This window comes from Durio zibethinus, chromosome 1 (assembly GCF_047325235.1).
Source record: "Durio zibethinus cultivar Kanyao isolate XHJ-2024 chromosome 1, ASM4732523v1, whole genome shotgun sequence".
Lineage (NCBI taxonomy): Eukaryota > Viridiplantae > Streptophyta > Magnoliopsida > Malvales > Malvaceae > Durio > Durio zibethinus.
Window position 1 is genome coordinate 26,945,406 of NC_143162.1, and position 27,674 is coordinate 26,973,079.

Genomic DNA, 27,674 nt, shown 5'->3' on the forward strand with positions numbered 1-27,674 from the left:
ATAAAGAGTAAGTGCACATTATTGCTGGTTTTTGCTATATCTAATAGTTGATTTAGACATTTCAAACTCCTCTTTTACTTTTAAGAACTAAAAAAGCTACTGATGAAAATAATAAGCTTTGTTCATAAAGAAGAAAAAAATCAATGTTACATTTCTTATTGACAAGGTTTAATTTCATTTAATTTAAAAATTCTACTAGTTAAGGAAAAATGAATCGAAAATAATGAATAAAAACCACCATATATCTTAAACATTAGAGAAAAAAATGAAGAAAAAAGCCAACATAAAAACTTACAAACATAGCTTCATTGTTATTAATAGTTGTCACAGTCTACTTGATTGCCAAACCAATGATAGCAAGCAACTTTGTGGACACGCAATCATCAAACATTTTTTATGCTTGCATATAAAGTTCCCCTATCAAGTTTGAAGAAACTTAAGAAACAGTGATTAAACTCAGATTTTCTTTAAATCTCAATAGTTGCAAAGTACTTAAAGACTAAATATTTGACTTATAACCATAAAGTATATCAACAAATAAATCATGGCACATATAACTAAAAGTTCCCACAACCTATATTTAAAGCTAAGAAGAAACTATAGTATTAAAATAAAGCAAATCATGAAACTATATAAACCATACCATCAATCTGATATTCATAGATGAAGCAAGGTTATTAAAAGTCAACATCTTAGCAAGACCAAAGTCACCTATATAGGTGCACATTTTAACAAACTCACCATGTTTAAAATACATAATAATGAACAATTGATGCATGGTAAGAAAAGTAAGAAAGTAGATCATGAAAATTAGGTGTAAAAAGAAGACTGACTATCTAGACATATGTCTTGATCTTTTATCAAGAATATATTTCAACACTAAAACAAAATTATAATTTAGAATATTGTAATCACAAAATTTGCATATATTAAAATTTTCATCTTTACCAAGAACTACCATTGACCTTAACATCTCAATGAAAAATATGGTTGGCATACAAGTAATCAAGTGCCATAACGAGTTGAACTAGCGACTTGTAAAATTTTTGTGTATAATTTATTAAGTATAAAAACAAAAAATATATTTAAAATATTGCAGATAACTAAGTCTTTGCAAAATTGATTAAAACTTTTATTACGTCATCAAAGAAATGCATGCCATTGGCTCTTTTTAGAGCTTCTGTCCTGTACAAAAAACGATATCAATGTGCAATGTAAGAAATACCTAAAATAAAAAATCATGCCTTAAACAATTGCCATTTAACAAACAATTTCAAAACACCTACTTAAATATCAAACAAAACTTACATGTTAAGAATATATTAATTTCAATCTTAGCCTATTTAGATAACAATTCACTTTGAGTAGAGGTATAATTAAAATTTTCAAAGTTTAAAAAAGAACTGCTTGCTTAACCATTCTCCAATATTCATGCAATTTCCTCTATTCTTATTCCATGAATACTTCATATGGTTGCACATGCAAGCTACCAATGTCACCCAAGACATAGTTAAGAGACCTAAACTAAAGCTTTTATCAGACTATTTCATATTCTTAATAAGTTCAGGTTGCTTCTTGCTTATCTGGAATACATCAAAGGCAAATAATAAGTAATTCCTTAGAACAATCATGTGACAGCAAGAGAAAACGTTGAATAGTAATAAATACTAAAGAAATCCTCAATTACAAAAATATAATGGAAGAAAACTATAAACAAGCTAGCCATCACTAGTACGCTATAATAATTGTTTCTGGCCCATGTTATAATGGCCATAAGGCCCAAAGCAAAGAGTTTATTTGCTATAAAAGCTACAAAGTGATAAGATAATGGAGCATTAATGACATAATCATATCTTAATAGCAACAATCAACTAGGCATTTAGCCAAAGGTTCAGCTTAGGAAAAATCATAAAAAAAGCATCTAGAAGTTGCAATCTTGTGTCAATTAATCAGAGTTTAATTAATGACTAATTCTATACCAAAAAGGATAAATTCTAATATAAAGAGATAACTTATCAAAATAAAAAGCACATCATCAATATAACTTTACAATTTATACCAATCAAACCAGCTACAGACCTTAAAATATGACATATACTTGGCACCATCACTCTGTTAAATATTGCGCTTGTGTAGCTTGTCACCCTTCTTGGACTTTACTTCCACAGTCAAAATATTATATGAAGCATTCAAAAGAATACTATTTTTAGTGAAACCTTTTTTGTACATTTTGATAATCCATGACAACTAATAAGATTCATTCACCATGAAATAAAAATAAATTGAAGAAATCTAAAAGAAACTACTACGACTACTATAACAAATTCCCATCATAAGACCTAAATGCAGTAAAAAGTTTCTCAAATATAGTTATGATTTACATAAATTTCTAGTTAAGCAAAAGTAATAAGATTGAGAACCATCTAAACCACAAATAAAGTAAAGAATGAAGCAAAATGTGATCCTAAAAGTTGAAAATAGCATTACAAGCATAGAAACTTCCACTAGGATGTCTGCAATGTAATTTTTCATAAAACCAAACCAACATACTATGTAAACATACCCACATAAAATGTTTATACTTCAAACCTCTTAGATAGTAAAGTAAAGTATATTGACTTTTTTTTCTTTGGTAGGTACATAATTTATAGATAAATATGATAACACTAATAATAATAAGAAAAAGCTATATGCTATAAAAAAAAGCCAACAAGTAAACCACTCTACAAATGAATAAACGAGCAACAATTTCTTAGCTCAAAATCCAAAGGTATTTCACTAAAGATGGGAAGAGGAAAAAAAGATCCAAGGTTACTTTTTATAGAAATCTTACCATTTAAATTTTGTAAAACTTGTTATGAAGATTATGAAGGTTACATACCTCACATATTAGTTAAATAAATGAATCAAATCCTCTTTCTGTAGTTATAAACGAGAACCAGTGGAGGAACTATAGAACTATGGGACTATGGAAAATGAATTACAAAAATCAAGCAAAGCATACTTTAATACAGCCATATTCAAACTCTTACTCTTGTGACTTCAACAAATGGGGCAAAATGACAATACATGTAACATAGGGGTTCACCATGTAAAGGCATTACCTTGTTTGTATTTCTTAACCCTTCACAATAAAAGAATTTTGGTTATCACTACTGTACACTTTTTCATTTGCAACCCAAGAAAAAGATTCAAAAGTAGCTATAACATCCTATTCAATACTGCCAAGCCTTAATTCATTTCAATGTGAGAAAACCCTTTTCACCAACCATTCTTTACTTACCAAAGAAATTAAATGTAACTCAAACATGAGATTTGATCCTAACTCACAATAACAATTACTGTTGAATAAAAAGTGAACAAAACAATTTAATCCATTGGTATTGTTTTGAAAAACCAATTACAAGAGGAAATGCTCAAAATCAAATAACTAATAGTATTGTATTCTGCATTATGACACTGTTATAATAATGAATCTGAGAAATAAGTTCCTAAAAGAGTATCCTTGTCAATGTATATGTTAGTTGGTAACACTTATTTCACAATGGAAAAACCTTTCTTTGTTGGGTTTTGGTTTGGCGGTTTGGAATTTATTTTGGGTAGCTAGGACAAAGACAAAAAAGGGATAAAGGGATTTGGAAAAGGAGTTTTTAGCACAAAAGTGAAAGCATGAAAAAGTTATGTTGCTAATAAAAGATAAGGATTGACATTGGTCATCAATGGCAACTGGCCGAGAACTGGAAAAAATAGTGGTGTTTAATTTGAACTGTCAATTTTTTTAGCTTTCAAGCTTAGAACTGGAAAGAGGATGGAGAATGAGGGAATAATTTTATTTTTTAGCTTTTGTTCTAAACTTGAAATGGCATCATTTTGGGTCTAACCAATTACTGTTTTTTTTTGTTTATTATTTTTATTATTTATATTGTCATTCTGTTTCTTTATTATTCTAGTTATATTAATTTTAATTTAATTTGAAAAAAAAAATTCTATGTATGAAAATGAGTTTATTCTCCAGTGAAGCAACACTGTAAAAAAAAAAAAACTAGATTTCTAAAGTCTTTCTTTTTTTTTTTTTTAAATTTATAAGAAGTAACTTGGTGAAAGTGAAGTATGAAAGATGAAAAAAAAAATTATGTGGCATGAAATATCCTATTTGAAGAAATAAGATTAAAAGTACTTTTAATAAGAAATACAAATTTTATGTTATCTGAAAAAACTCTATATATCATAATTCCTTTTTAAGATAAAAGTTCATTTTTCTACATGATTTGACACCAAAATTTATCAGGTTCGATAAAAAATCTCCAACTCATACGAGACTCTTCCTTCTTTAAAATTCTATGTCAACAATCTATTTCATATGAAATTTAAAAGTACCAAAGGAAATAAAATTTCAAACTTACTTTAAAAAAATACTAGCATACCTTGTGACAAGTATACAAAGGCAATAAATAAGCTTAACTTTGTTTTTAGCCATGTTTTAATTTGGTTAATTTCAATAAAGTAATCATTTTAAATTATTAAATGAAGTAAATAAAATTTGTCTTTAGTCATGAATATCTTTTTTCTATCTTTTTGTCTATACTAATTGAAAAAGAGTTAACGTATTGCTTATTTTTATTTCATTTGTGTTAATCATAATTTTAATTTAATAATACTAATATTAACAAAATTCTAGAAAAAAAATACTAAGAAGAGCATAAAATTGCATTGATAATAAATTACCATTGATTCTATGTTTAGAGTTTAAATCTTTTTTTTTTCCTCCCATTGTAGAAAACACATATAGTTTGCATTGTTCAATTAATTTTACGAGTTCAAAAAGATGCTTTCAATTGATCATTCAAAGACTCAAAAACAAGTAAATATCATTACAAATATAATAAAAATTTTCGTAATAAATTTTTTTTAATTGTATAAAATATTTTTAAAAATTTAAGAAATAACATTGAAAATCCGTTGCAAATAAAATAAGTATTTGCAGCAATACGTTTTTATCATTACAAATATAATAAAAGTTTTTGTAATAATAATTTTTGTCATTGTATAAAATATTAAGAAAAAACTTAAGTAACGATATCGAAAAATTATTGCAAATTAAACAAGTTTTATGCAACAACTTTTTTTTTATTGTTATAAATAATATAATTTTTTTAAAACAACATTGTTTGTTGTTGTATAAAATATTAAAATATAATTTAAGCAACAATTTTAAAAAATTGTTTCAAATAAAAAAAAGTATTCGCAACAATTTTTATTATTGCAACAAATATAATAAAATTTTTCGTAACAACGTTTTTTGTCATTACATAAAATATTTAAAAATAAATTAAGTAACGATTTTGAAAAATCATTGTAAATAAAATAAGGTTTCACAATAATTTTTTATTGTTGTTACAAATAATAGATAAATTCACAACGATAAATTTTATTGTTGTATAAAATATTTAAAAATTCAATTTTACAACAATTATAAAATATCATTATAAATATAAAAATATATCATAACATATTTTGTGTCGTTGCAAAATAAGGTTGCAAGGTAAAATAATCATTAAAAACGTTGATTAAAAACAATACGGAATAAAAAATTTAAATTATTTAATATTTATAAAATTAATAAATTATTGAAAAAACTATTTAAATTTTTTAAATTAAATAATAAATTTGTTAATAAATAATTAAATTTTATTTATTAGTTTATTATATAAACAATAAATTTTATTTATAATTAATTTATTATGTAATAATAAATTTTATTTTTATATAAAATTAACAAAATAATTTTATAATTTTTAAATGCAAAATTAAATAAAAAAATGAAAGTTGAAAGTTGTTAACTTGAAAGGAAAATTGAAAAAAAAATTGAAAGAAACTATGAAAATGGTAGACTGGAGCTTCATATTTCAATAAATAATCGGCGAAAATCACATCGCGTCGTACAAATTGTTTGGATCTCAAAGTTGTTGACACAATTTTTCATAATAACTGGACCACACTGTCCGCAATGCCATGAATTCTAAACCCAACCTTTAAAATTGGCAGAACCAGCAGTACAAATAGCACACAGGCAGAAAGAGAAATAACTCCGTGTATATGCCACCATGTCAAAAGGAAAAATAACGAGATAGAAGCACGGGAGTGAGGGGAACCGAAAGAGATTTTTTTGGGGAGATTTTATTTATAATATTTACTTAGGGAGATGCGGAAAGTTGTGGTCCGAATAATAGTTTGACCGATATTATTCATAAAATTTTGAGTTTTAAAAAATTTTCCTGATCATACACAAGAGATGATCTATCTAAAATTTTCATGATCACCGTACTGATTGGATTTCCCTTTCATTGGATGACAAATTTAAGTGGCATGTAGTTTCAAGTTTTAATTCTTGACGAATGAATCCTGGTTTTAGTAGCAAAACTAAAAATTTAAAGTCATCACAACAAGATTGACCATAAATAAAAGTCAGCACAGGATAAAAAAAATTGCTTTTGTGGCTTGATATTCACTCATATCAATTGGGTGGGGAAGAAAGGCTATTTTCAGTAGAAATAAGAAACTAATAATTTAGAAAGAAGAGATAGAAGATAAAATATGCCAAAACTTTATTTCAAAATGGTAGAATTTTTTTTATCATTAAAAGCTTAATTTGTGTCAGTAAAATTCATTATTTATAAAATTTCCAACGTAAATATTTTTTTTTTGAAAAATTTGAAGTCATTAAAGATATTTCATAAATTAAATTTTTCATCGGGAGATTTTAACAACAAAAAATTCTGTCTGTATTTCTTAAATTTCCGGTTGCTAATCATTCTATAATTGTGCTAAAAAACTATCGTTGAATCATGACAAATTGTTGTTGTTTTGAGTGTTGATTTCTCAGATCAAGGAGGAAAAAGAAAAAGAGACGAGCCCATTTCCACAAGAAACATCAACCGTAATTCATCATAACACATTTAAATGCGTCTTGCACAAGTAAAAATATTACCTCAATTCATCATTATTCGTTTATTTAGATCAGTAATTGACAGCAAAACAACCCATGCTGCCAATAGATATTCTAGTTAACCACCTTTTAACACTGGGAATATGCAACTCCACAAGTGCTAGCAACCTTTGCAGTATTGGGATTGTTAGCCAATGGTTTAAGAGTTGGGTCCTCGAGGTAACCACACAGGCATGGCGTCTGCTCCCTCAGCTTGCTGCAACAAGTCTCTGATGGAGGTGTCGACGATGTGATCGCCTCCAGGCATGGCATGAGCTCCGTGGCATTACATGTCACTGCCTCTGCGGTGTGTGTGTCACCTGAAACAGCAACACCACCAAGACCACCACAGCTAAGGTAACAAAGGAAAACCTCATGTTTTTTTCCTGCACAAGATGCCTAGTACTTGTGATAAACAATAAAGTTAAATGGTATTTGGTGCCTTTTGGGCGTGATCTGCGCCACAATTTATATGAGTTGGAACGGTAACAGCTGAAACTTTAATTAGACCCTGATTTATGGGTGTCAAACCGTCATGACCCAAGTTTTTTTTTTTTTTTTTTTTGGGGGGGGGGGGGGTGGTGGGGTTTAAACTTTTATAAAATTGGTTCTTTGGGGAATTGAAGAAGGTAGATCGCGATGGCGGCACCTGCACTAAGAAAAAAAAACAAGGGGTTTTTCTAAAACGTAATCTTTCTAGAAAGTAGATACGAACCAAACGGTCTCTTAGAGATTGGAATTATAATCTTGCTACTTGTATTGGCCTCACTACAAAAATCCATCATGCTTTACTACTCTTTGGAGGTTGTAGATTAGTAGAAATAAATTTGATCTCTAGGAATGTCAAGTCTCCAATCAACAACTTCAGTCTCAAATCCATAACACTCATCTCTGGGCACATGTTTTTGTAGTAAGCAATCACTTGTTCCTCACCTACAGCTTCTACTCGAGGAAATAGGGAATATATAGGGAACTCCTTACACCTTGCTTTAGTCCAAAAATCCTTAATAACTGAACCTTATTTTATGAATCAAAGAAGCTCAGCAGAGTTGAATACTTCCATTCAAACCAAAGTACTAAGCCAATGATGGAAAAGAGAAAAAGGGAAACCATCCAAGACTGAAGCATCGCTAATTGGCAAAGGCTTAGCATAGCTTCTCTCGGACGCGGATCTAAATGTAAAGCTATGGTGTGCAAAGATTAGAAAACAAAAAAATTTTAGGGAACACCCCCCTTAGAACATACATCTCTAATTAAAATTAGTAAATCTGTCTGCAGTTTAGATGATAGCTCATCCTAAGCCACCAGGAACATAAATCCCTAACTAAAATTAAAAGCAAACTCATGCTGAATTCTACAAATTTTTATTCTTAAAAATCTTCTCTACCAAAAATAATGGCAAATAATGCTTCAATCAAGGGATTTAGAAATACAATGCATACAAAAAATGGATAAGAACCATAGGAACCAGAAAAAATGGAAGCATCTGGCAACCAAGAATAAAGAATTTGGCTTGTATTCAGCATGCACAACCACCTCTTTGCTCAGTCTCGGTCACAGCCTCTGGGATGCCCTGGAAATATCTGCAATCATACACAAACCGGATATCAGTCAAAAAAGGAATTATAAATGCATAGCCTCGTCAACAATCTTAAAAATTTAAAAACATCTATGCAAGAGCTAGGTACACACACACACCCAATATTTTTAAGGCGAAATTGGAAGAAGAAACAGTTTATTATGGTACTTTTGAAAGTTAATTAGTACTTTTTGCACCATTGAACAATTACACGTGAAACAAAAGTGCCCATGCATAAGAGAAAGAAAGAATGACAGAAAAGAATGCAATGATCAAACTTAAAAATATAATTATTATATATCAATAGCAAAAACATGAAAATATATATCCTACTGAACTCTAAATAATTATCCACTTGTCACTTAGAATTGTTCAGGTCAGCATACCCCATTGAGCTGTCTTGAAGCAGCTGACATATTTGATTACATATTCTACTACATCTTTCCTAATCAAGCACACATAGATTAACTCTTAAGAGTAAGGATTATAGTAGCATATTTCGGCTATTAGTGAACCAATGTTCAAATGAGCATCTCGGTAAAGTTAAGAAATATGGGTGTAACTGAGGCATACTATACCTTCTATATTCTTTTCATTAAGAATCATAAAAATTTGTCAACTCCACACCACCAATTTGATATGACAAGGCAAATCAATTAGCACTCAAACAAGGTTTCCAAGGTGACAGTATAATTTTTACACCCTTAATGTAGTCCAAATTATAACAGGTCAGGAATGTTAAGGACAATACTCCCTGGAAACATCCACGTTTTCCCCAACCATTAACTATATAATGTCCCAAAAGCATATGCTAAATATCACAGCTGTGCAGTAAAAATGCAAGAAAAGATAATGATCATCTCTGAATCAGCAGTGCATGATGAAACCATGCTCCTTTCTGGGTCAATAACACCATCTTGGAACAATACTAATGTTCACTCCAAACATAAAATAGGCTTTAAGATAGGTAAACTTACATGTCCTGCTCACGCTCATTTGCTAGCGCAGTTTTGGCAATACAAAGGAATGCAGAATCAACATTGATATCTTCTTTTGCTGATGTTTCAAAGTAAGGTATGTTTCCTTTTGAAGCACACCAGTCTTTTGCTTTCTTCTCAGAGACCTGTAAGGCTCAAGGCACCACTTATTAGGTTGAGAAGTGAGGATAAAAGAAAATTAGGAAGTATTGCAACTATATATCCTTACCACTCGACTATTACCACCATCTATATCTATCTTGTTTCCAAGCAATATAAAAGGAAACGTCCTAGGGTCAGTTGGATTTGCCTGGCATGAAATGAAAATGAAAATCATATCAACATTTAAAACAGAAGGTAATCACTTTCTCAAAGAAACTAATAATATGTTTAGAGGAATGAAAAACATAGACATAAAAGAGTAAGCAACGTCAGAAGTTAAATTGGCTTCTAGGAAAGATCATGCACATTGCAAGGTGAGCAGGTCATGTTGAGCACTGAACTGTAGGGTCAGCAACAAATGTTTTCCCAATTTCTAACTAGGTGGGCATTGACATGATGCAACTAGGCATCAAAAAGAGAAAAAATCACATTCCCATGAGAATCAGCTCTCATTAAGAGTGCTGTTACGATGTACATATCTACCTACATACTCTTTTTAATCTGTTTACTTAAACCTATACTACTTATATAAACCAGCTTTGACTAGTTGACAAAGCAAAGGAATGATGGGAAAACCGACATTAATGGCCAAAAGAACAGCAGAAAGGCAACAAAATAGATCAAAGCAGAAAGTCAGTATGCACATTTGAGGTTATATCACTCGCTCCAGTGGCCAGAGGCAATTGTCCAACAAAAGATTGGGTAAGAAATTACAAACTCTATGTTTCTTTTCTGTTCACAAAGTGCAAAATTGAATAAACATGAAAAAAAAAAACAAAACAAAGCTAAAACCAGTTATAACATGTGATTTGAGCCAGTACAATAGATAAAAAGAAGTTATCCAAAGAATTTATGAGCCCAACCACAATCTGACAAAACTAGGTTGAATAATGTATTTGAACTTATGCAACCATTAGCAATTCCATTATAAATATCAGTATGAATTTGAAAGCATAAACTCCGAACAAGAAGTATCGCATGCATTTCTTCTTCAGTTTGGCATGTAAAAGAAAAAAAATCTTTGATCAAGGTCAATCAACAAAATACCACCTAGAAGAAAATTTGCTTCATGTCAGGTGTGCTTCAAATAATTAACCACTTTATCAAAAATCTTTGAAGAAAAAAATTCTTTGAAAAAATTTTTCTCAGAAACAATTTATCAAAAATTGTTCCTATTTAATACACATAGGTTAGCAAAAATGTCCTTGGGGAAGTTTACTAAAGCAGCTTCAACCTTTTAGTATATTCAGAAGCCATACCTCTGCACAAACTTAAAGATGTAAAGAAAATATCGGTGAACATAAGGATAAATGTCTTGGATTCTACTTTTTTTCTAGACTTTTCACGATTCATATGACTAAATAGAAGCAATTATCTCAAATGTCAGCCTTCCACTAGTCTAGAGTCAATCATTTTAAGATCGCTATAGTTAATGTTAGCCCATAAAATTGAAGAAGTTATGCCCACAAAGCAAAAGAACCAATTCAAACTCAAACTCAACTTAAACATAATTGGAGTTTCAAAGAAGCAAAAAATCTAGTAGACAGGGATGTGTGTGTGTGCATTGATGCGAATGTGGCATGTGCATACCAGGAGACAGAGAGAAGGTGAGATGCCTTGGAAGGAATTAATAAATAATTAAATAAATAAAAGTTTTTAATAGCTTATGAATAACCTGCAGTGATGCAGGGTGAATTCCACATTCAGCAAGATTGGCAAGGTTTTAACCTTTAGTTGTAGACAAAGTCAATGCATAATGCATTACTAGCCAACACCTACTGACAAAAGGAAAATATATCTAGTAACCAGAATTATCATGGCAAGGGTAATAGAAGCAGTACAAGCCAAAAAACCTAATACACTGCACATTCTTCTTGATATTCTTATAACCACGTAGATACTACCAAACCTTTCATTCTAGTAGAGGCATAAAAGCAACTTCAACTAAACATGCCATTCATTACAACACGCAAAATATCCCTAAAGAACTAAAACCAACAAGGAAAGTGATATGAAAGAATAGAGAAAGAGGCAAACAGAAACCTGTTTGAGAAACTCCTCATGCCAGTTATCAAGGTTATCAAATGATTTCATAACATTTACATCGTATACTAGCACACAGCAATCTGCACCCCTATAAAAGGCAACTCCAAGACTTTGAAACCGCTCCTGCCCTGCAGTGTCCCATATCTATCCAATCCAATACCCCAAAAGACCAAAAGAAAAATGCATAAACATACCCTCCATGACAACTTCAAAATTAAGCTATAAAGAACGTAGAAATACCCAAAAATTTAAAAACCCTACTTGCAAAGTGACGAGGCGATCATCAATCAGGAGTTCCTTAGTGACAAAATCAGCACCAATAGTTGCTTTATATTGCTGACTGAACTTCTTATGAACATATCTAAATTCAAGCAGTTAAATCTACCAAAATTGTAAATTATAAATAAATTAAAAATTTGAGATTATTCAGATGAAAGTTAACAACCTTAAAATCAACTTAACCCATGATACAACATTTAAGATCTAAAATTAACCCTCAAAAATGAAGAGAAAATTTACATAAAAATAAGATGAGAAGATCAAAATTGAACTAATGTTGAAAGGATACTGATTCATCAACGACGTCTTACCCACCCTGGCATTCGCAATAACCCATTAATTATACAAATAATAAAAATTTTCCAAAAATTTATAATATATTTTTAAAGACAGACCTATAAATTGAAACTGATAACGAACGTACCCGCTATCGCCGAGAACAATGACCTTGAGCAAGGTTCGTCTTCGCATTGACATGGCGGTAAACCTAACGGGAAATTTCAGTTTTGATTTATTAGATTTGAATTCTATTTACTTTATTTAATAAATATATATATATTTTTTGGTTGTTTGATAGTACTGTAGATATGGATTTACACGAAATATATGGAAAATGATGGGAAAGAAATTCCTTTTTCCTTCTTTTCTCTATTGATTTTCACTTTTTCTGTACCGTCTTTTGTTTATTCTAAAAAGAAATAAAAAAAAAAAAAGAGTGTTTTTTTGGGAGAAAGAGAGAAAAGAAACGCCATTCGATATCTTTTTGTACACTTATTTTTAATTAATTACAACTTTTTGATTAAATACTAAATAAAATAAGGAAACCTTTGGCTAAAAATATAAAATTGGGAATTGCATGAAGAAGCTTAACTTGATATTTTTTATTTAAAATTATCAAATTTAAATTTAAATTCAAATTAATAAAATTAAAATTTTAATATTTTATGAGCATCTACCGCGGCATTTGCGCTGAACTTGATATGTAATATGTTGCTCCAGCATTTTGGACACTAGTGTCAAAGGCCAAGTGAAGCGAAAGTGACTTCACAAAATTTGGGTCCCACGTTTTTATTTATATTTTTCCTTTATTTTTAATTATTTTTTTTCTAAACAACTTTAATTGAAGTATTGATGTCTTATTAGATTGTGGTAATAATGTAGTTGTACAATGGTACTTTTTTAACGATATGCTTCTTTATTTTTTTTTTTTTCCTAAAAGGTTAGAGTTTTTTTAGTAAAAATTAGGTATTTATATTAATTTATAAAATCTTTGATTGAATTAGTCTAACTACGAACCTGACAGTAAATCAATTGAGAAATATAATAAAATATATATAGTAGTAAAATTATATTCCCCCTTCCTTTTTTATTTTTTTTAAATTTCTTAAAGTTATGTCTTTTTTTTTTACATCTAAATGTTTTTTATATTTTAAATTATTTTTTATGATTTTTTATTTTTTAACATTAAAATTTATGGAACTTTAATTTTATAAAAAGATTTAAATTTTAATATTAAATATATTAATTCAAAATTTTTTTCTTAAATTTTGTAAAAATCAATATTAACCAAACAATTTGAGATGAAAGAAGCAATGAAATTAAATTTATCTTAAAATTGACTTGCTAAATTTAAAAAAAACATTCATCTTTTTTTTTTCATCCTAAAAGTAGATAGGGCTCTCTCCTTTTATAAAATTATCTGGAGAAAATTGTTTATAGTGCACTCCCCATTTATACTACACATAATTCATCATAAAATACAAAATTCAAAAAATTTTCAATAAACTAAATTTTCTTCTATAAAACATTTATTTAAACAAAACAATTGAAATGATGTATTTTAAAATGTCCTCATTTTAAATTTTTTCAAAATTTTAAAATTTTTAATCAAATGCACTATAAAAGCTAATAAACATTGTTACTTGTTAGTAGCTTATGCTTTTTTAAACACTTTCATGTACTGATATTAGATCTGTATGACACAAATATTCCTTCGACATGATAAAATATGTATTCAATACGCAAAGATACAACAAAAATAAAAAATATATTAATTCGACATGATTAGCACATCTTCGAACACAGATGTTTGAGTTTTGTTTTGAATTTGGAGTCCAAAATTTAAAAAAAAAAAAAAAAAAAAAAAAAAAGCAAACACGAGATCAACAATCTTATTCAATCCAAGAGCTTCTTTAAACCTCAAACTCAAAATATAAACATAAATTTTTACTAACACTCACTTTCCCATTTTCTTATTTTCCTTAAAAACCTTTTACACTCATTTTCCATTCCTTCCCTTCTTCCCCTTTCTCAATTCACACCCTTCAAATCCTTCAAATCCTAACCAAATTTAATATTAAAAACTTCAATCCAAACTCTAAAATAATTTTATTTTGAATATTATAACTAAATCGACAAAATTGTAGTGATACAAAAATGTATTATTAGTTTATAGTGCATACAAAAATGTATATTCAAAATGTTTGAAAACTTTTCCAAAATACATCTTCGAAAAATTTAAAAACCTTTTGAAAATGTGTATCTGTCAGGCACACAAAAGGTACATATTTGTAAAATTTGAAAAGTTTAATGACCTTCCGAAAAGATATAATCAAAAAGTTTAAAAACTTTTTGAATATGTATTCTTATAAGAAATTTTTTTTTTAATTTTTGAATTTATATTTTCAGAAGCATTATAAACAAAGAATATGAAGATTTTGCTGAGAGATAGAAAATAATTTAATAAAAATAATTAACTTCATTTAAGAATTTTTTGAAATAAAAAAAGATATATATATATATATATATATATGTATAACAAATTTGAAGTGCAAATAGAAATTTCCTTTCAACTCATCATTAAAATTTGAATTAGAGAAAAGATCCAAACTGCCCAATCAATATTTTGAACCTATGAAACTAATCAATAAAATATTATACAAAAGAAGAACATCTAGTGACTCTCTTCAAAGGCAATAAAAGTAGGTATTCCTTTCTCTCTTTTGTATGTGCTTAAGAGTCATGGGATTGCTTTTTTTTTTAGAGTGCATTTGATTTACGAGAATCCATAAATTTACTTTCGAAATCTTTATAGTTGGTATTTGATTATCACATTTGATTCAGGATAATCCGATTACACGATTAAATGTCAGATTCCAAACAATACCCAAAATCTCATAATTAAAAACTTATCTTTCCTCGTGGTATTCTAGGATTTCAAGAAAAAAATTGCTTTATTTCCAAATTTGACCTAAATAAAAAACTTTATCACATAGCCATTATCCTTTTGAAAAATAAGTCTAAAAGTGATTGTAACTCAGTTATAAGTTTTTTTTATAAACAATATAGTTTTTTTTTTTTTTTTGGTTTTATGTTACAATTAAAGCGTTTCTAAGTAGAAACTCCTTAATTGATAATCAATTAAAACGTTTCATAATTTATAATTGATGATCAATTAAGGCGTTGGTGTACAAAAATGCCTTAATTGATAAATCATTATAATTTTTAAAATAGATGGGCAATTAATGCATTTTTGTACATAATTGCTTTAATTAATCAATTTTATAATTTAAAAGTTAAATCAATTAAGGCGTTTATGTATAGAAACGCCTTAATTGATCAATCATTATAATTTTTAAGCTAGATGGGCAATTAAGACATTTTTGTATACAAAGGCCTTAATTGATTAGTTTTATAATTTAAAAGTTAGATCAATTAAGGTGTTTGTGTATAGAAACGCTTTAATTGATTAATCATTATAATTTTTAAAATAGATTAATTAAGGCATTTCAGATTACAAACACCTTAATTGATATGTTTTATAATATCCAACAGATCAATTAAAAAGTTTGTGTATAAAAACTCCTTAATTGATCTAAATTATAATTTTTAAAATAGTTCAATTAAGGTAATTTTGCACACAAACGTCTTAATTAATGATGGTGTTTGTGTACAAAAACACCATAATTGATAAAAATAAATAAATTTTTTGATATTTAATAGACAAATATCATAACAAATTGGTCATTCTCAAAACCATCAATCATAATTATTAAAAAAGATCAATCAACGTGTTTGATACTTTGAACCTCTTAATTGATATTATTTAAAATTATAAACTAGATGGTGTGTGGTCCCTTTTATAATTTTAAAACATATCAATTAAGGCATTTACAATATCAAATGCCTTAATTGATCTTTTTTTAAAAATAAAATTTACCTTATCAATTAAGGCCTTCATGTTTATATTTGCCTTAATTGATGATGTTTTATAAATTAAAACAACCATCGATTAAAATATTTGTTTTCTTTTGTTACTAAAGATATCATTTGTTGTTCGTGTATTTTATAAAAAATCACACATTTTTTCGAAATCTAAGATTTAACGAATCAAACGCCTCTTTATCAAAATTTACTTTTTTTTTTACTTTTTAAAATTATTCTGTGATAAATTTAAAAGTTTCATTTTTATAACTAGCACATGAGTGATCTGTAGCATGTAAACTTGTAATATGAATTGAAATAATTTTGGTGTTTTTAAATATTTATAATGATAATGATATTTATATTTTAGATTTAAATTTTGTGAAAAATACTATCATATATTAATGAAAAATATCAACATTTATGTATAGATAAAAATATTTTTATATAAAAATGTATAGAAACTAATTTTTATTAATGTATCTTATTGTACTTATGACTATTTTTTAAAAATTATCATAGTATCGTGTAACATATGTATTACGCATTTGTGTGTCTATCTCCATGCTTCATAGCTTGGCAACCTCTATGCTCCATCTCCTTTGTCCATTAAATGATAGGTAACCAATATGAATTTATTATATGTATGTTATTTGCTAAATAAAAATGTTAAATATTTTGTAAAAATCTTTACGTGGATGTCACATGATAAAAATGATTGATCAATCATAAATAATTTTTACAGTTCAACAAAAATGTAATTTTAATTTACATTTAAGATGTTATTAGTATATGTAGTGAGCATATAACTTGATAATATTTGTCAAATGCCACATATATAAGTAGATATAATTAACAAAATTATAATTTGAGTTAAAATGATACATAATATGAAAGTTTACAAATTGTATATTATTTGAAAGTTTAAGGTATTAATTGTAAAATTTATTTCTTTATATACTAATTTGTATATTTTTTAAAATTTAAATACCACATTTGTACTTAATTTAATATTTCTTTTATAATGAATGATTTGACTCATGATGGAAAATATCATTAATTTTTGCACATTGTCGTTATTTCTTATTTCTAATGAATCTATATCACTTACATTTCTTGTATTATAATATTATAATTAATCAATCATAATAAAAAATTATATAAAGATCCATCACTTAAAAGTGCAGATTTCAAATAATTTTTTATAAATCTTACATAATATTGAATTGTAATTGATTAATTATTCTATAGTAATTATAAACATCCTATACCATTTTTTGTTTGTATCTAAAAAACAGATAAGATTGTAAGAAAAATTACTCATTCTCTTAGCATAAACTATTTCAATCCTCCAAAAATATAGAAGATTATTTTTAATTTTTAAGATTAAATTTACATGTTTTATTATACTTTTAAAAATTATATCAAGAATTTAAATTTTATAAACTTTAAGAAAGATAATTTTAATTAATAAATAAATTATCTTATCATAATCATTGTACATATAAAACATAATATAAGATGATATTATTTAATTTAATTTTATCTATAATATCATTTTATCCTATCTTGTCATAATTTTATGCACTAAAAATGATATGATCTCATTTCTAATTGTCTTATGGCAAAAATTATGCAAAAAATCCTTGAATGAAATCGACCTCTTTTGGCTCTTTGCCATTTGATAAGCTGTACATCACTTTGATTGTTAATCTGACTCCGGCAAAAGTAAATTGGCAGCATAAAAGTTATGGTAAATTTGGAGGCATTTTCTTCATCGGTGATTGGTGCTAACAAGTGAAGTTCATCATTCCAGGCAAAAGGATCATGAAACGTATTCTTTCCCCATTGGAATTTCCTGCTTTTATTTGTGGTCAAAAGTTTATGTTTGTAATGCGTGGACTGATGATAGGACAACAACCTGTTGAATTAATTGATTAATTAAGACATCCAAAGTAATATCTTGCCAAACAAGTTACAAAATGATTTTTGAGGAAATTAAACAAGAAAATGTTGACAATAAGTTATTGTGTTAGCGGCAAGAAAAGAGATCCTGAGCAGTGTTTTAAAATCAGATCAATCGAACCAGTCAGATTGAAGATTTGGTTCACCTTGCCCAATTTGAAAAGGGTCATTGAACCGGAAAGATATAAGACCGGTCAAAAACAGATCAATCTTTTCATTGAATCATACTAGACCAGATCTGATCCAGATTTACGCTGATTTTTAATATTTGTTTTATTATTTTATCTCTTAATTAAATGATGGGATTTAAACTTTTAATCTCTTAGATTTTCATAAGTGGCCATAACATAGGGAGGCTAGTGTGTGTTTTTGTTAATTAGAAATGAAATGAATCAAAATTTTTAACATAACATCACCCTTTAATTGGACTATCCAATTCAATTCGTAGAATAATTTAAATTGCGAGTTTTAGTATACTTAGTCTAACTTTTATTCTAATTATTAAAATATTAATTTTAAAATTATTGTTCAAATTTTATTACGTGTGAATTTAATTTAATTTTATATTAAATTCATTTAATCATGTTAATTTGATGGTTGATAAAATATTATAAATATGATTTATAATTTTGTTTAATTTGATTATTAGATTAATTAATTATAAATTTATAAGTTATGAGAGAATTATCTTTATTACATTTTTGTTATGTGATTCAAAATTCAATTTATCAAAAAAAAAAAAAAAAAGGCAGTGTAAAACAGAAGCATTATTGAGCAATTGACCGGTACATGGGATTTATATAATTTTGTATGGTCCGAGAAAGAAAAGTAAAACAAGCTTGATGTAAATTAAGAATAAGACAAATACGAGAAAGTGGAGTTGAAAGGGGCCGGCAAAGCTACGTATACGTATTCCAAGTTGACTTCATCTTCCCTACAAAAAGTCTTCCTCTAATTCAGCACCCCTCTATCATGCATCTAAAACTAGCTAGAAAATTAATCATTTAAGTCATACACGCCAAAACTTTTACCAGCCTGCCTACCTAATTATATGTGCGTCTTGCACCACACATTAGTAGCAAAAGACCGCTTGAAAACTCTTCCCTTGTGGCGTAAGGAAGATTGCTTGAGTAATCTTTTGAGGTTGATATTTTTTTTTTCCTTTTACGCAGCTTAACAGGATGGCTGCCTTTTTAGACTTACTTCTAGGAAGGTAATCTAGCAACATTTTGAATTTTCTTACCGATGGTTTTCCTTGCCAGATGCAGTGTGCCACTTTTTTTTTTTTTTTTTAAGATTAAATATAAAAATAACCTCTAAATTATATATTTTTTATCAGCTTAATTTAAAAAATAAAATAAAATTATAAGATTAGTCTCTAAATTTTGTTTTACTATTATATTGATATCTCATATTAATATCATTAGTCAGCTTTATTTATATAAAATAAATATTCAATAAGATGTTGATATATGTCAAAAAATCTAATAAGTGTTACATCATCATTAAAAAAATTTTGAAAAAATTAAAAAGTTTTAAAATTTTTTCAAAAATTCTAAAATAATTTTTTAAAATTAAAAAAATTTCTAAAAGGGTTTGTAAAATTTTTTAAAATTCTAAAAATTTTTTAAATATTCTAAAAAATTTTAAAAAATTCAAAACAATAAATATTTTCTAAAAATTTTAAAAAATCCAAAAAAATTTAAATTTCTCAAAATTTTTTAAAATATTATTAAAAATTCTAAAAATTTTTTTAATTTTCTAAAAAAAATAAAAAACCAAAAAATTTTCAAAAAATAAAAAAGTTTAATTTCAAAAACAAATTGACAAGTTAGAAAATGAAGATTTAAAAAAAATTAAAAAATTCACAAAAACATAAAAAGAGTTAAAATAAAAAATGTAAAATTTTTAAAAATATATAAAAAATTCTAAAAATTTGTCCTATTTTTCAAGCTAACAATTATAATTTTTCTATATTTTTTAATTTCTAAAACTTTTTTGAAATTTTTTATTTTATTAAAATTTTTAGTTTTTTTAATTTTTATTTTTCAAAATTTTTTTATTTTTTAGAATGTTTACTATTTTTTAAATTTGTTTATTTTTCAAAAAAATTTAGAAATTTAAAAACTAAATTTCAGTTTTTTTTTTTTTAAATTCGGTTTTTTTAAAAATTTTTATATTGTTTAAATTTTCAAAAAAATTTATATTTTTTTAATTTTCATTTTTTAAAGTTTTTGTAATTTTTACTTTTAAGAAAATTTAATTTTTATTAAAATTTTTAGAACTTTTAGAATTTTTAAATTTATCATATTTTTTATAATTAAGAGAAAATATTTTATATTTCATATTTTTTTTATAAATTTTTAAAATTTTGTATAATTTTTAAAAAAAATTTAGCATTTTTTTAATTTATTATTTTTTGAGAATTTTTATTAATTTTAAAAAAATTTTAATAGAAAGTTTTAAAAAATGTAAAAATTTTTTAGAATATTTTCAAAATTTTTTAAAAAGTTTTTATAGTTGTTTTGAATTTTTTGGAAATTTCAAAAATTTCTAGAAAATTTTAAAATGTTTTAAAATTTTTTTAAAAGATTTAAAAATTTTTTAGAACTTTTTTTTTTTAAATTATAATATTTTTTTAATTTTTAAATTTATTTTGATTTTTTAAAAAATTTTAAAATTTTTAAGAAATTTTTTCTAATTAAAAACTTTTTTTATGTTAATGTGACATTGAATAAATTTTTTTGATATGTGTAAATATCTTATTCGATATTTATGTTTCATTAATAAAATTGACTAATGACGTTAGTTTTAAGTATAACATAATAACGAATGAAAGTTCAAGCATCAGTCTCATAATTTTATTTTGTTTAGATACCAAATTAAAAGAAAATGTATAATTTATAGATTATTTTTATATTTAACCCATATTATTATTGTTATTATTATTTTTGTCGTCAATAGTCTATACTTTTGTGGTCTATGAGCTTAGTTTTGTTTTTTTTAAAGTAAACTTAGGTAAAGATATTTACTAAATTAAAACAATAGATACAATTCTCTATATAATATTTTCTATACTAAAAAATAATTTTCTGATTCAATCTCCTTGAAAGCAAAAATGATCGAGGGTTTGACAACTTAATCTTGAATAGAATGATTAACAAATCTTTACAACGTCGTTTTTATGTCGTACAAAAAAAAAAAAAAAAAGCTTGAGTGATTTTTGTGGGCGAAAGCTTGATGAAGAATTGACGAAGTTAAGCAGATCTTGAAATAAATGGCAAAAGGCTTATGATTCTTGGTTTGTTGCTTGGATTTGAGATAGCTTGAGAAATCTTCAAAGAAACAGTGGCAGAAACTTGATGTTCCTTTATAGACCGATTGGATTTGAAGTGCTTTGATGAAGTATTGACCTGATAACATTGAAAGCTTCAGAATCTCTGGCGGAGACTAGGCTTTCTATTCTTTGGAAACTGATTCCAAATGGCTTGGAGTAATTCTATATTTATAGAAGTAGGTGATACTATGTAAGAGAGTTGTAAAAGAAATTAATCACTTTAATTTACCTCTTATTAATTTAATTTAATTAAATATAAATTTAAAGATGGCCTATAGATAGAATTTAATTGGATGATTTATGAGTCTTTAAATTTTGATTGATCAAATCATATGTTTCTATCCTAATAAAATAATTTTGATAAATCTTGAATTAATTTATTTAATCATCAACTAAATATATAATTTAATAGATTAAAATATTTTCATCAAATTTTTAGTGTACACCCATGCATGCATACTTCCGGTTAGCTGTCTGGTACAAGGAATGAGGACATTATTACACTAGTTAAGGTCAATACGTTGCCGCTTGCCGGAGATATTCTTTTTAATCTGGTATGGATGCAAAAATGTTGATGTTACCCTACCTTTTTTATATATAAAATTCAATAAATTCTTACGAATATATTTGATGCATAAAATTATAATAAGATATAATAAAATAATATTATAAATGTGATTATATTTAAATAATATTATTTTATTTTATATTTGATATATGTAATGATTAAAATAAAATAATTAAAATTATTTTTTAAAATTTTATATAATTAAAATTATTAATATAATTTTTAAAAATATAATATAATATGTAAATTTAATACCGTGAGTTAATTAATCATACACCTAAATGCAATTACTGCAAAACATGGTGAAAAAGATGTGATTACATTGCGTGCCAAAATTTAAAAAATTATCCCTTGTGGACCGCCTCCAAAGAACGTTTTTCGTGTAGAGGATTAATTAATGTTTTCGTGAATAAAAAACCTTAGCATTTCTAGAAGCAAAGTAGTTAAAATTGGTTGAATTTGAAGGACGGTGGAATTTTTTTTTTTTTTTTTGTCGGAAAGAATCAGATATTTAAGGAGTGAAAAATGGTAGCACAAACCCCCACCTTTTTAAACAAGAAAAAGAAGAATAATAGAGGAAAGGTTAAAATACGAAAAAAAAATCGAATTATTTTATTTTATAAATAAGTCCTTATTTATTGTATTCAAATAATTAAGTTCTTAACCATTGATTTATATTTGAATAAAATTTTTTAATATTTTTTGAAGTTTGTAATTTACCTTTAAACCTTTTATCTTATCATTTATTTAGCTAAAGAGAAAATTACATGCATAACTTCTCTTGAATTTATAATTTTTAAGTATCAACTCTAATGATATATCAATAAAGATCGGTTTATGTAATTAAATAAATCTTTATTTTAAAAGAATGGGTTATTTATGTTAAAGACTTATTTATGTATAAATTAAAAATTTAAAAATTTATTTATGTATAATAAAAATATAAAAATTTATTTAAATAAAATGATAAAATTTAAAAAACTTTTTATTAATTTATCCTAATGAAAAATATCCAGCATAAAAGTAAAGAACAAATTAGCTATGTAATCTCATGAAATACATTAATATTTGAGAGGAAAAATAATGTTACTCCACCCGGGCTTGAGGTTTGAAACGTAATTTTGTAACAGAAAAATTATTAATATTCTCAAGTCTGCCATCATATAAATAGCAATTTACAAAATACTCCTTGTTCGTCGAAGTCAAGAGGATTTCAAAGCGGTACATTTTTTGACCACATTTTTTCCTGCGAGAGACATGCTTTAAATTTTCTCAGACGTTTGGAGGCTCGCAAAAAAGGTGATTTTCGTATTAAAATAAGGGAAGTAATTGGTTTTACTCTTAAAAAAATCCCTTCTGCCTTTCATGGTAAATAGTACATACATACTTACATAGGCAGATGCATTTGTTAACGTAGAATGTTTATATACATCTTAAAAATTGAAAATTAAAAAATAAAAAATAATTTTGTATATTTTAATTTATTTTTTACATTTTTTTCGTCAAAAAAATTAATAAATCCATCGAAAGTTCTTTAGTGGATAATAAAATTACCAACACTTTAGACTACAAACTAATAACTTTTTTTTTTTTAAAAGTAAAAATTTTCATTGATGAGAAATTGGGATACAAAACAATAACAATAATAACAAACAACAAGTTAAATATCCTGTTAAGTGAGAATACAATAAAAGAAACAAAACCAAATATCTAATTATATCATTCTATAAAGTTTTAGACTACATATAGATAAATTAGCAAGCAAAAAATAAAAATAAAAATTTTTTAAAAAATGTTGACAATTTTTTATCCACCGATAAATTTTAATTAAATAAAATAATGCGTTTTAAATTAAATATACAATGATATATTAGTTCCATTTTTTATTTACAAATATATATATATATTTATTTATTTAAGTAAACACTCCAAAAAAAGAAATTTAAATAAAGAGGAATTTTCTTTCGTGGTCAATCTAATTCTTGTAGGGACATTCCAATGATAAAATCGTTTGCTTGCATCAGTCTTTTTTTAAAGAATGTGTTATTAAAATTGGAGATTAGGAATAGATAAGATTTAAGAAAATTTGTGAGCGTATTATAAAAACATAATGTAAACAATGCAGCGCAAAAGTCCAAGGCACGAGACAGTATGAAGGGAAGACTAATGTATTCCACTAGGAAGTTCCCATGAAAACCCCTTTCAAATTTTTTTTTTATATGTATTAATAAAGTGCCCAATCGGATCTCTCACTTTAAAGTTGATGGAAAACGAAGAAATTTCCAACTCTTTTCATTTTTGAAGATTTTCCACGCACACCCTCTGATACTCCAATCACACCATGTTCAACTCCAACACCACCACCTTCCTAGCAGCAGCAAACATCCCACAAAACCCAAACCCTATTTGCACTCACACCATGGAAATTAACAGTGATCAACTAGACTTTGAAGATTTCCTAATTCTAGCTGCTGCTGATGATCATGAAGGAACTAAGGAAACTACTTCCTCTTCTTGTCTTAAAATGTCCACCACACTTTCTCAAAACCCTTTCCTTTCATCACATGAGAATAAGATCATGACTAACAGTGATCAACTAGACTTTGAAGATTTTCTAATTCTAGCTGCTGCTGATGATCATGAAGGAACTAAGAAAATTACTTCCTCTTCTTGTCTTAAAATGTCCACCACACTTTCTCAAAACCCTTTCCTTTCATCACATGAGAATAAGATCATGACTAGCAGTTCAATCAATGGTAGCTTCTGGGAAGTTCCAAGAAGCAGCTCATGTGCTGATTATATGCAACCGTAACAAATTTCCTTCCTTATTATATCTAGTATTGGAAGTATACATATCATTTTTCTGTTAATTAATCTATATAATTCTTCATTTTATTTTACTGATTCTGGTGTTTAATTTCCTTTCTTGTATAGAAATGAGGGTTATGTAAAGACAATGGAGAGGGATGATGTGGGGACGTTTAAAATTGCTTTCAGGACCAAATCTGATCTTGAGATAATGGACGATGGATTCAAATGGAGAAAATATGGGAAGAAGAGGGTTAAAAATAGCCCTAATCCAAGGTAAGTACGTGTATATATATATATCGTGTTAGAGTTGCAGTCTCCTTTAATGGGGTTTAGCTTAATTAAATGATCATATGGCTGAACTCACAGCTTAACAGCAGATGATTAAAGACACAAATGATCTAATTATTCCCTTCACTGATTTAAATCTTTTCTAGGTCTGGGATTCATGTAAATGATACCCAGCTCCAAAAGGTTCAAGTTTGAGCATATATATCAATCTATTAATTGATGAAAACGCTTCAATCTTTTATAACCATGGAGTTGGAATTAATATTGAAGAAACAAAGGGTTCAATTAATTCTCTCAGCTCATCATCATCGATCATCATCTGTATATGCTTGCTAGAAGACCATACATATTTCTCAACTTCCTCTTCTGAAAACCCAAAAATATAAATAAGATCAGAAAGAGGAAGCTAAGGATCGATATACAGGTGTTTCTGCTATTGATTAAATTCATGATGAGGTATTATAGTATATAACTATTGATTGAGGGAGGGGTGGGGTGAAACTGATTATATACATGTTAACATGCAGGAACTATTACCGGTGCTCAGCTGGAGGATGCAAGGTGAAAAAAAGGGTGGAAAGGGATAGAGAAGATCCGAGGTTTGTGATCACAACTTATGAGGGGAAGCATAACCATGAAAGCCCTTCACCTGCGACTGCCACATGCCACACCAATGCCTTCAATATTCCTTCTGCTCACTGCACTTTACAGCCACACACCCTTCAAATTCTTCATCAACCTTAGCTTTAGCTGAGCTAAATAGATAGACAGTACTACTGCACTTGCTTCAGTCTATTGCATTAGCACTAATTCACTCTCTTTTCTCATGCATATGACTAGTATTTCGCAATTAATTATATTGGGGAAAGGGTTAATGAAGAACTAAGTAGAAATTAAGAAATGTGTGTATTTGTACAAACAAATTTTCTTATATATATATGTTATGGATCCTCTTCTATCTATATATTTTTTACTTCTTCTTTCTTTATCTTTTATGAGGAAACTAGCATGGTGTATTAGGGTATTTTTGTTCTATTTTTCTTCATATTCATTGATGGTTTTTTCATTTGAAATTATTAAAGATATGATTATAATGCTAATGTAAAAAGCTAATATAAGGGGAGAAAAGATTGTTAAGTTGCATAAAATCAACATAAAGTATAATGCAATTTATAAGCCTCTAAGTGTTGGTTTATTATAGAAGAAAAATCGTCCACACACAAAACATGATATGCGATAAAAATTCATTTTATTTTACTCTTAATCGTTGACACGAATTGTAGGATTTAATGATATTAAATAATCTAATAAACTTTTTTTAAGTTGTTTATCATATCCTCTACTTGTCTTGTATATATCAAATACGTCCTTATTTTATATGTGGTCTCACAAACTTTATTATAATTTCAATTAATGTAGGCTTATATATAGAGATAATCAACTTAAGTCAAATTTGAGCCATCGAAAATCTTGAATTTGATTCAAGTATAACATTTTGAGGTTGAAATTAAGCTTGAAAAAAACTCTTCAAATATTACATTAGTTAAAGATTTATAATTTAGATACTAAATTTATTACTTTTTAAAATTCAAGTATTTTTTTTTTATTATTTTATTATAGTTCAAAGATCGTTTGTGACATTATCTTTAATTTTAAACTCAAACTTGAGATGTAGATAATCTAGTTATTAAGTTTATTTTTTAGTTTGATTATTTAAAATTAAAATGCATTTGGATTTCAAACTATCAATTAATTAATATCAAGCTCAATGACCTGTGTGATTACGCGCATAATGAAAATAAAAATTGATGAAACTAAGGAGCATCACTTAAAACGATTAATGTTAAAATACTGAAATTCAACTAAAAAAATAAAGCTCAAATTCATTGTTTTTACAGTAACGCGGATCCAACTCCAGCACGTGAGAATTTAGAGGGAAAAAAAAAAAAGCAATGGACAATATAGTAATGAATCATGAGAAAGACAGCATAAATTAATAATAGTTTTCAATGTGACAAAATTTGCAGAATAATAAGGTCAAGTAGTTTTCTTGTTCGAGGCCGCGTTTCATCTGCTAATGCCTTCAGAATATTCAGCTCTATATATAACAATGTTTTTGGCGACGGCGATGACGGTATTGTTATCCCACGTTTTAATTATGTTCATCCCCCTTTTCTCTTTTTGATCAGACTAATCAAAATACATATCGTCTTCTAATATTTTGCTTCTCATCACTTCCTAAAATATTTTGTCAAAATACAAAAACGTTTGGACTGGTAAATTTACACATTAAAAAAAAATTCAATATAAAAAAAAAAAAAAAGTTCAAGAGATTGCTTGGTGTGGATGCAATCACTTCAATATAAAAAAAAAAAAAGGAAAAAAAAAAGAGAGCTACACATTTCAATATTGTTCATAGTTGTTTAAACAAATTAATTAAAAACTGCCCTGCCTAAATAAGATTAAAAGTTCTA

General features: G+C 26.8%; 2 protein-coding genes and 1 pseudogene across 3 annotated transcripts; 1 reads left to right on the forward strand and 2 right to left on the reverse strand.

The window, feature by feature from the left end:
• Positions 1–6,916: 6,916 nt before the first annotated feature.
• Positions 6,917–8,086, reverse strand: LOC111310728 (non-specific lipid-transfer protein 2 pseudogene; annotated as a pseudogene).
• A 115-nt stretch (positions 8,087–8,201) lies between these two features.
• LOC111312203 (ras-related protein Rab7-like) lies at positions 8,202–12,695 on the reverse strand. Of its 2 annotated transcripts, XM_022912261.2 has the most exons (7): positions 12,453–12,685; positions 12,318–12,344; positions 12,011–12,110; positions 11,747–11,893; positions 9,771–9,851; positions 9,542–9,687; positions 8,202–8,568 (listed from the first exon to the last, which is right to left on the reverse strand). In XM_022912261.2, exons 1-7 carry the CDS (start codon positions 12,503–12,505, stop codon positions 8,505–8,507), a joined length of 618 nt encoding a protein of 205 aa, XP_022767996.1. In that variant the 5' UTR covers positions 12,506–12,685; the 3' UTR covers positions 8,202–8,504. The 2 variants fall into 2 exon arrangements, with proteins under 2 accessions (XP_022767996.1, XP_022767998.1); XM_022912263.2 differs by lacking the exon at positions 11,747–11,893 and having other exon boundaries at positions 8,331–8,568; positions 12,453–12,695.
• An 11,654-nt stretch (positions 12,696–24,349) lies between these two features.
• On the forward strand, positions 24,350–26,162 carry LOC111310729 (uncharacterized). Its single transcript, XM_089763107.1, has 3 exons — positions 24,350–24,909; positions 25,036–25,185; positions 25,728–26,162. Exons 1-3 carry the CDS (start codon positions 24,443–24,445, stop codon positions 25,942–25,944), a joined length of 834 nt encoding a protein of 277 aa, XP_089619233.1. The 5' UTR covers positions 24,350–24,442; the 3' UTR covers positions 25,945–26,162.
• The last annotated feature ends 1,512 nt before the right edge of the window (positions 26,163–27,674 follow it).

Coding starts and splice junctions, on each gene's coding strand:
- LOC111312203 (XM_022912261.2), bottom strand. CDS start 12,505: ATGTCAATGCGAAGACGAACCTTGCTCAAGGTCATTGTTCTCGGCGAT. Junction 12,345..12,452: donor ATTGTTCTCGGCGATAGCGG/GTACGTTCGTTA, acceptor TGCGAATGCCAG/GGTGGGTAAGACGTCGTTGA. Junction 12,111..12,317: donor AAGACGTCGTTGATGAATCA/GTATCCTTTCAA, acceptor GCTTGAATTTAG/ATATGTTCATAAGAAGTTCA.
- LOC111310729 (XM_089763107.1), top strand. CDS start 24,443: ATGTTCAACTCCAACACCACCACCTTCCTAGCAGCAGCAAACATCCCA. Junction 24,910..25,035: donor TGTGCTGATTATATGCAACC/GTAACAAATTTC, acceptor TTTCTTGTATAG/AAATGAGGGTTATGTAAAGA. Junction 25,186..25,727: donor AAAAATAGCCCTAATCCAAG/GTAAGTACGTGT, acceptor GTTAACATGCAG/GAACTATTACCGGTGCTCAG.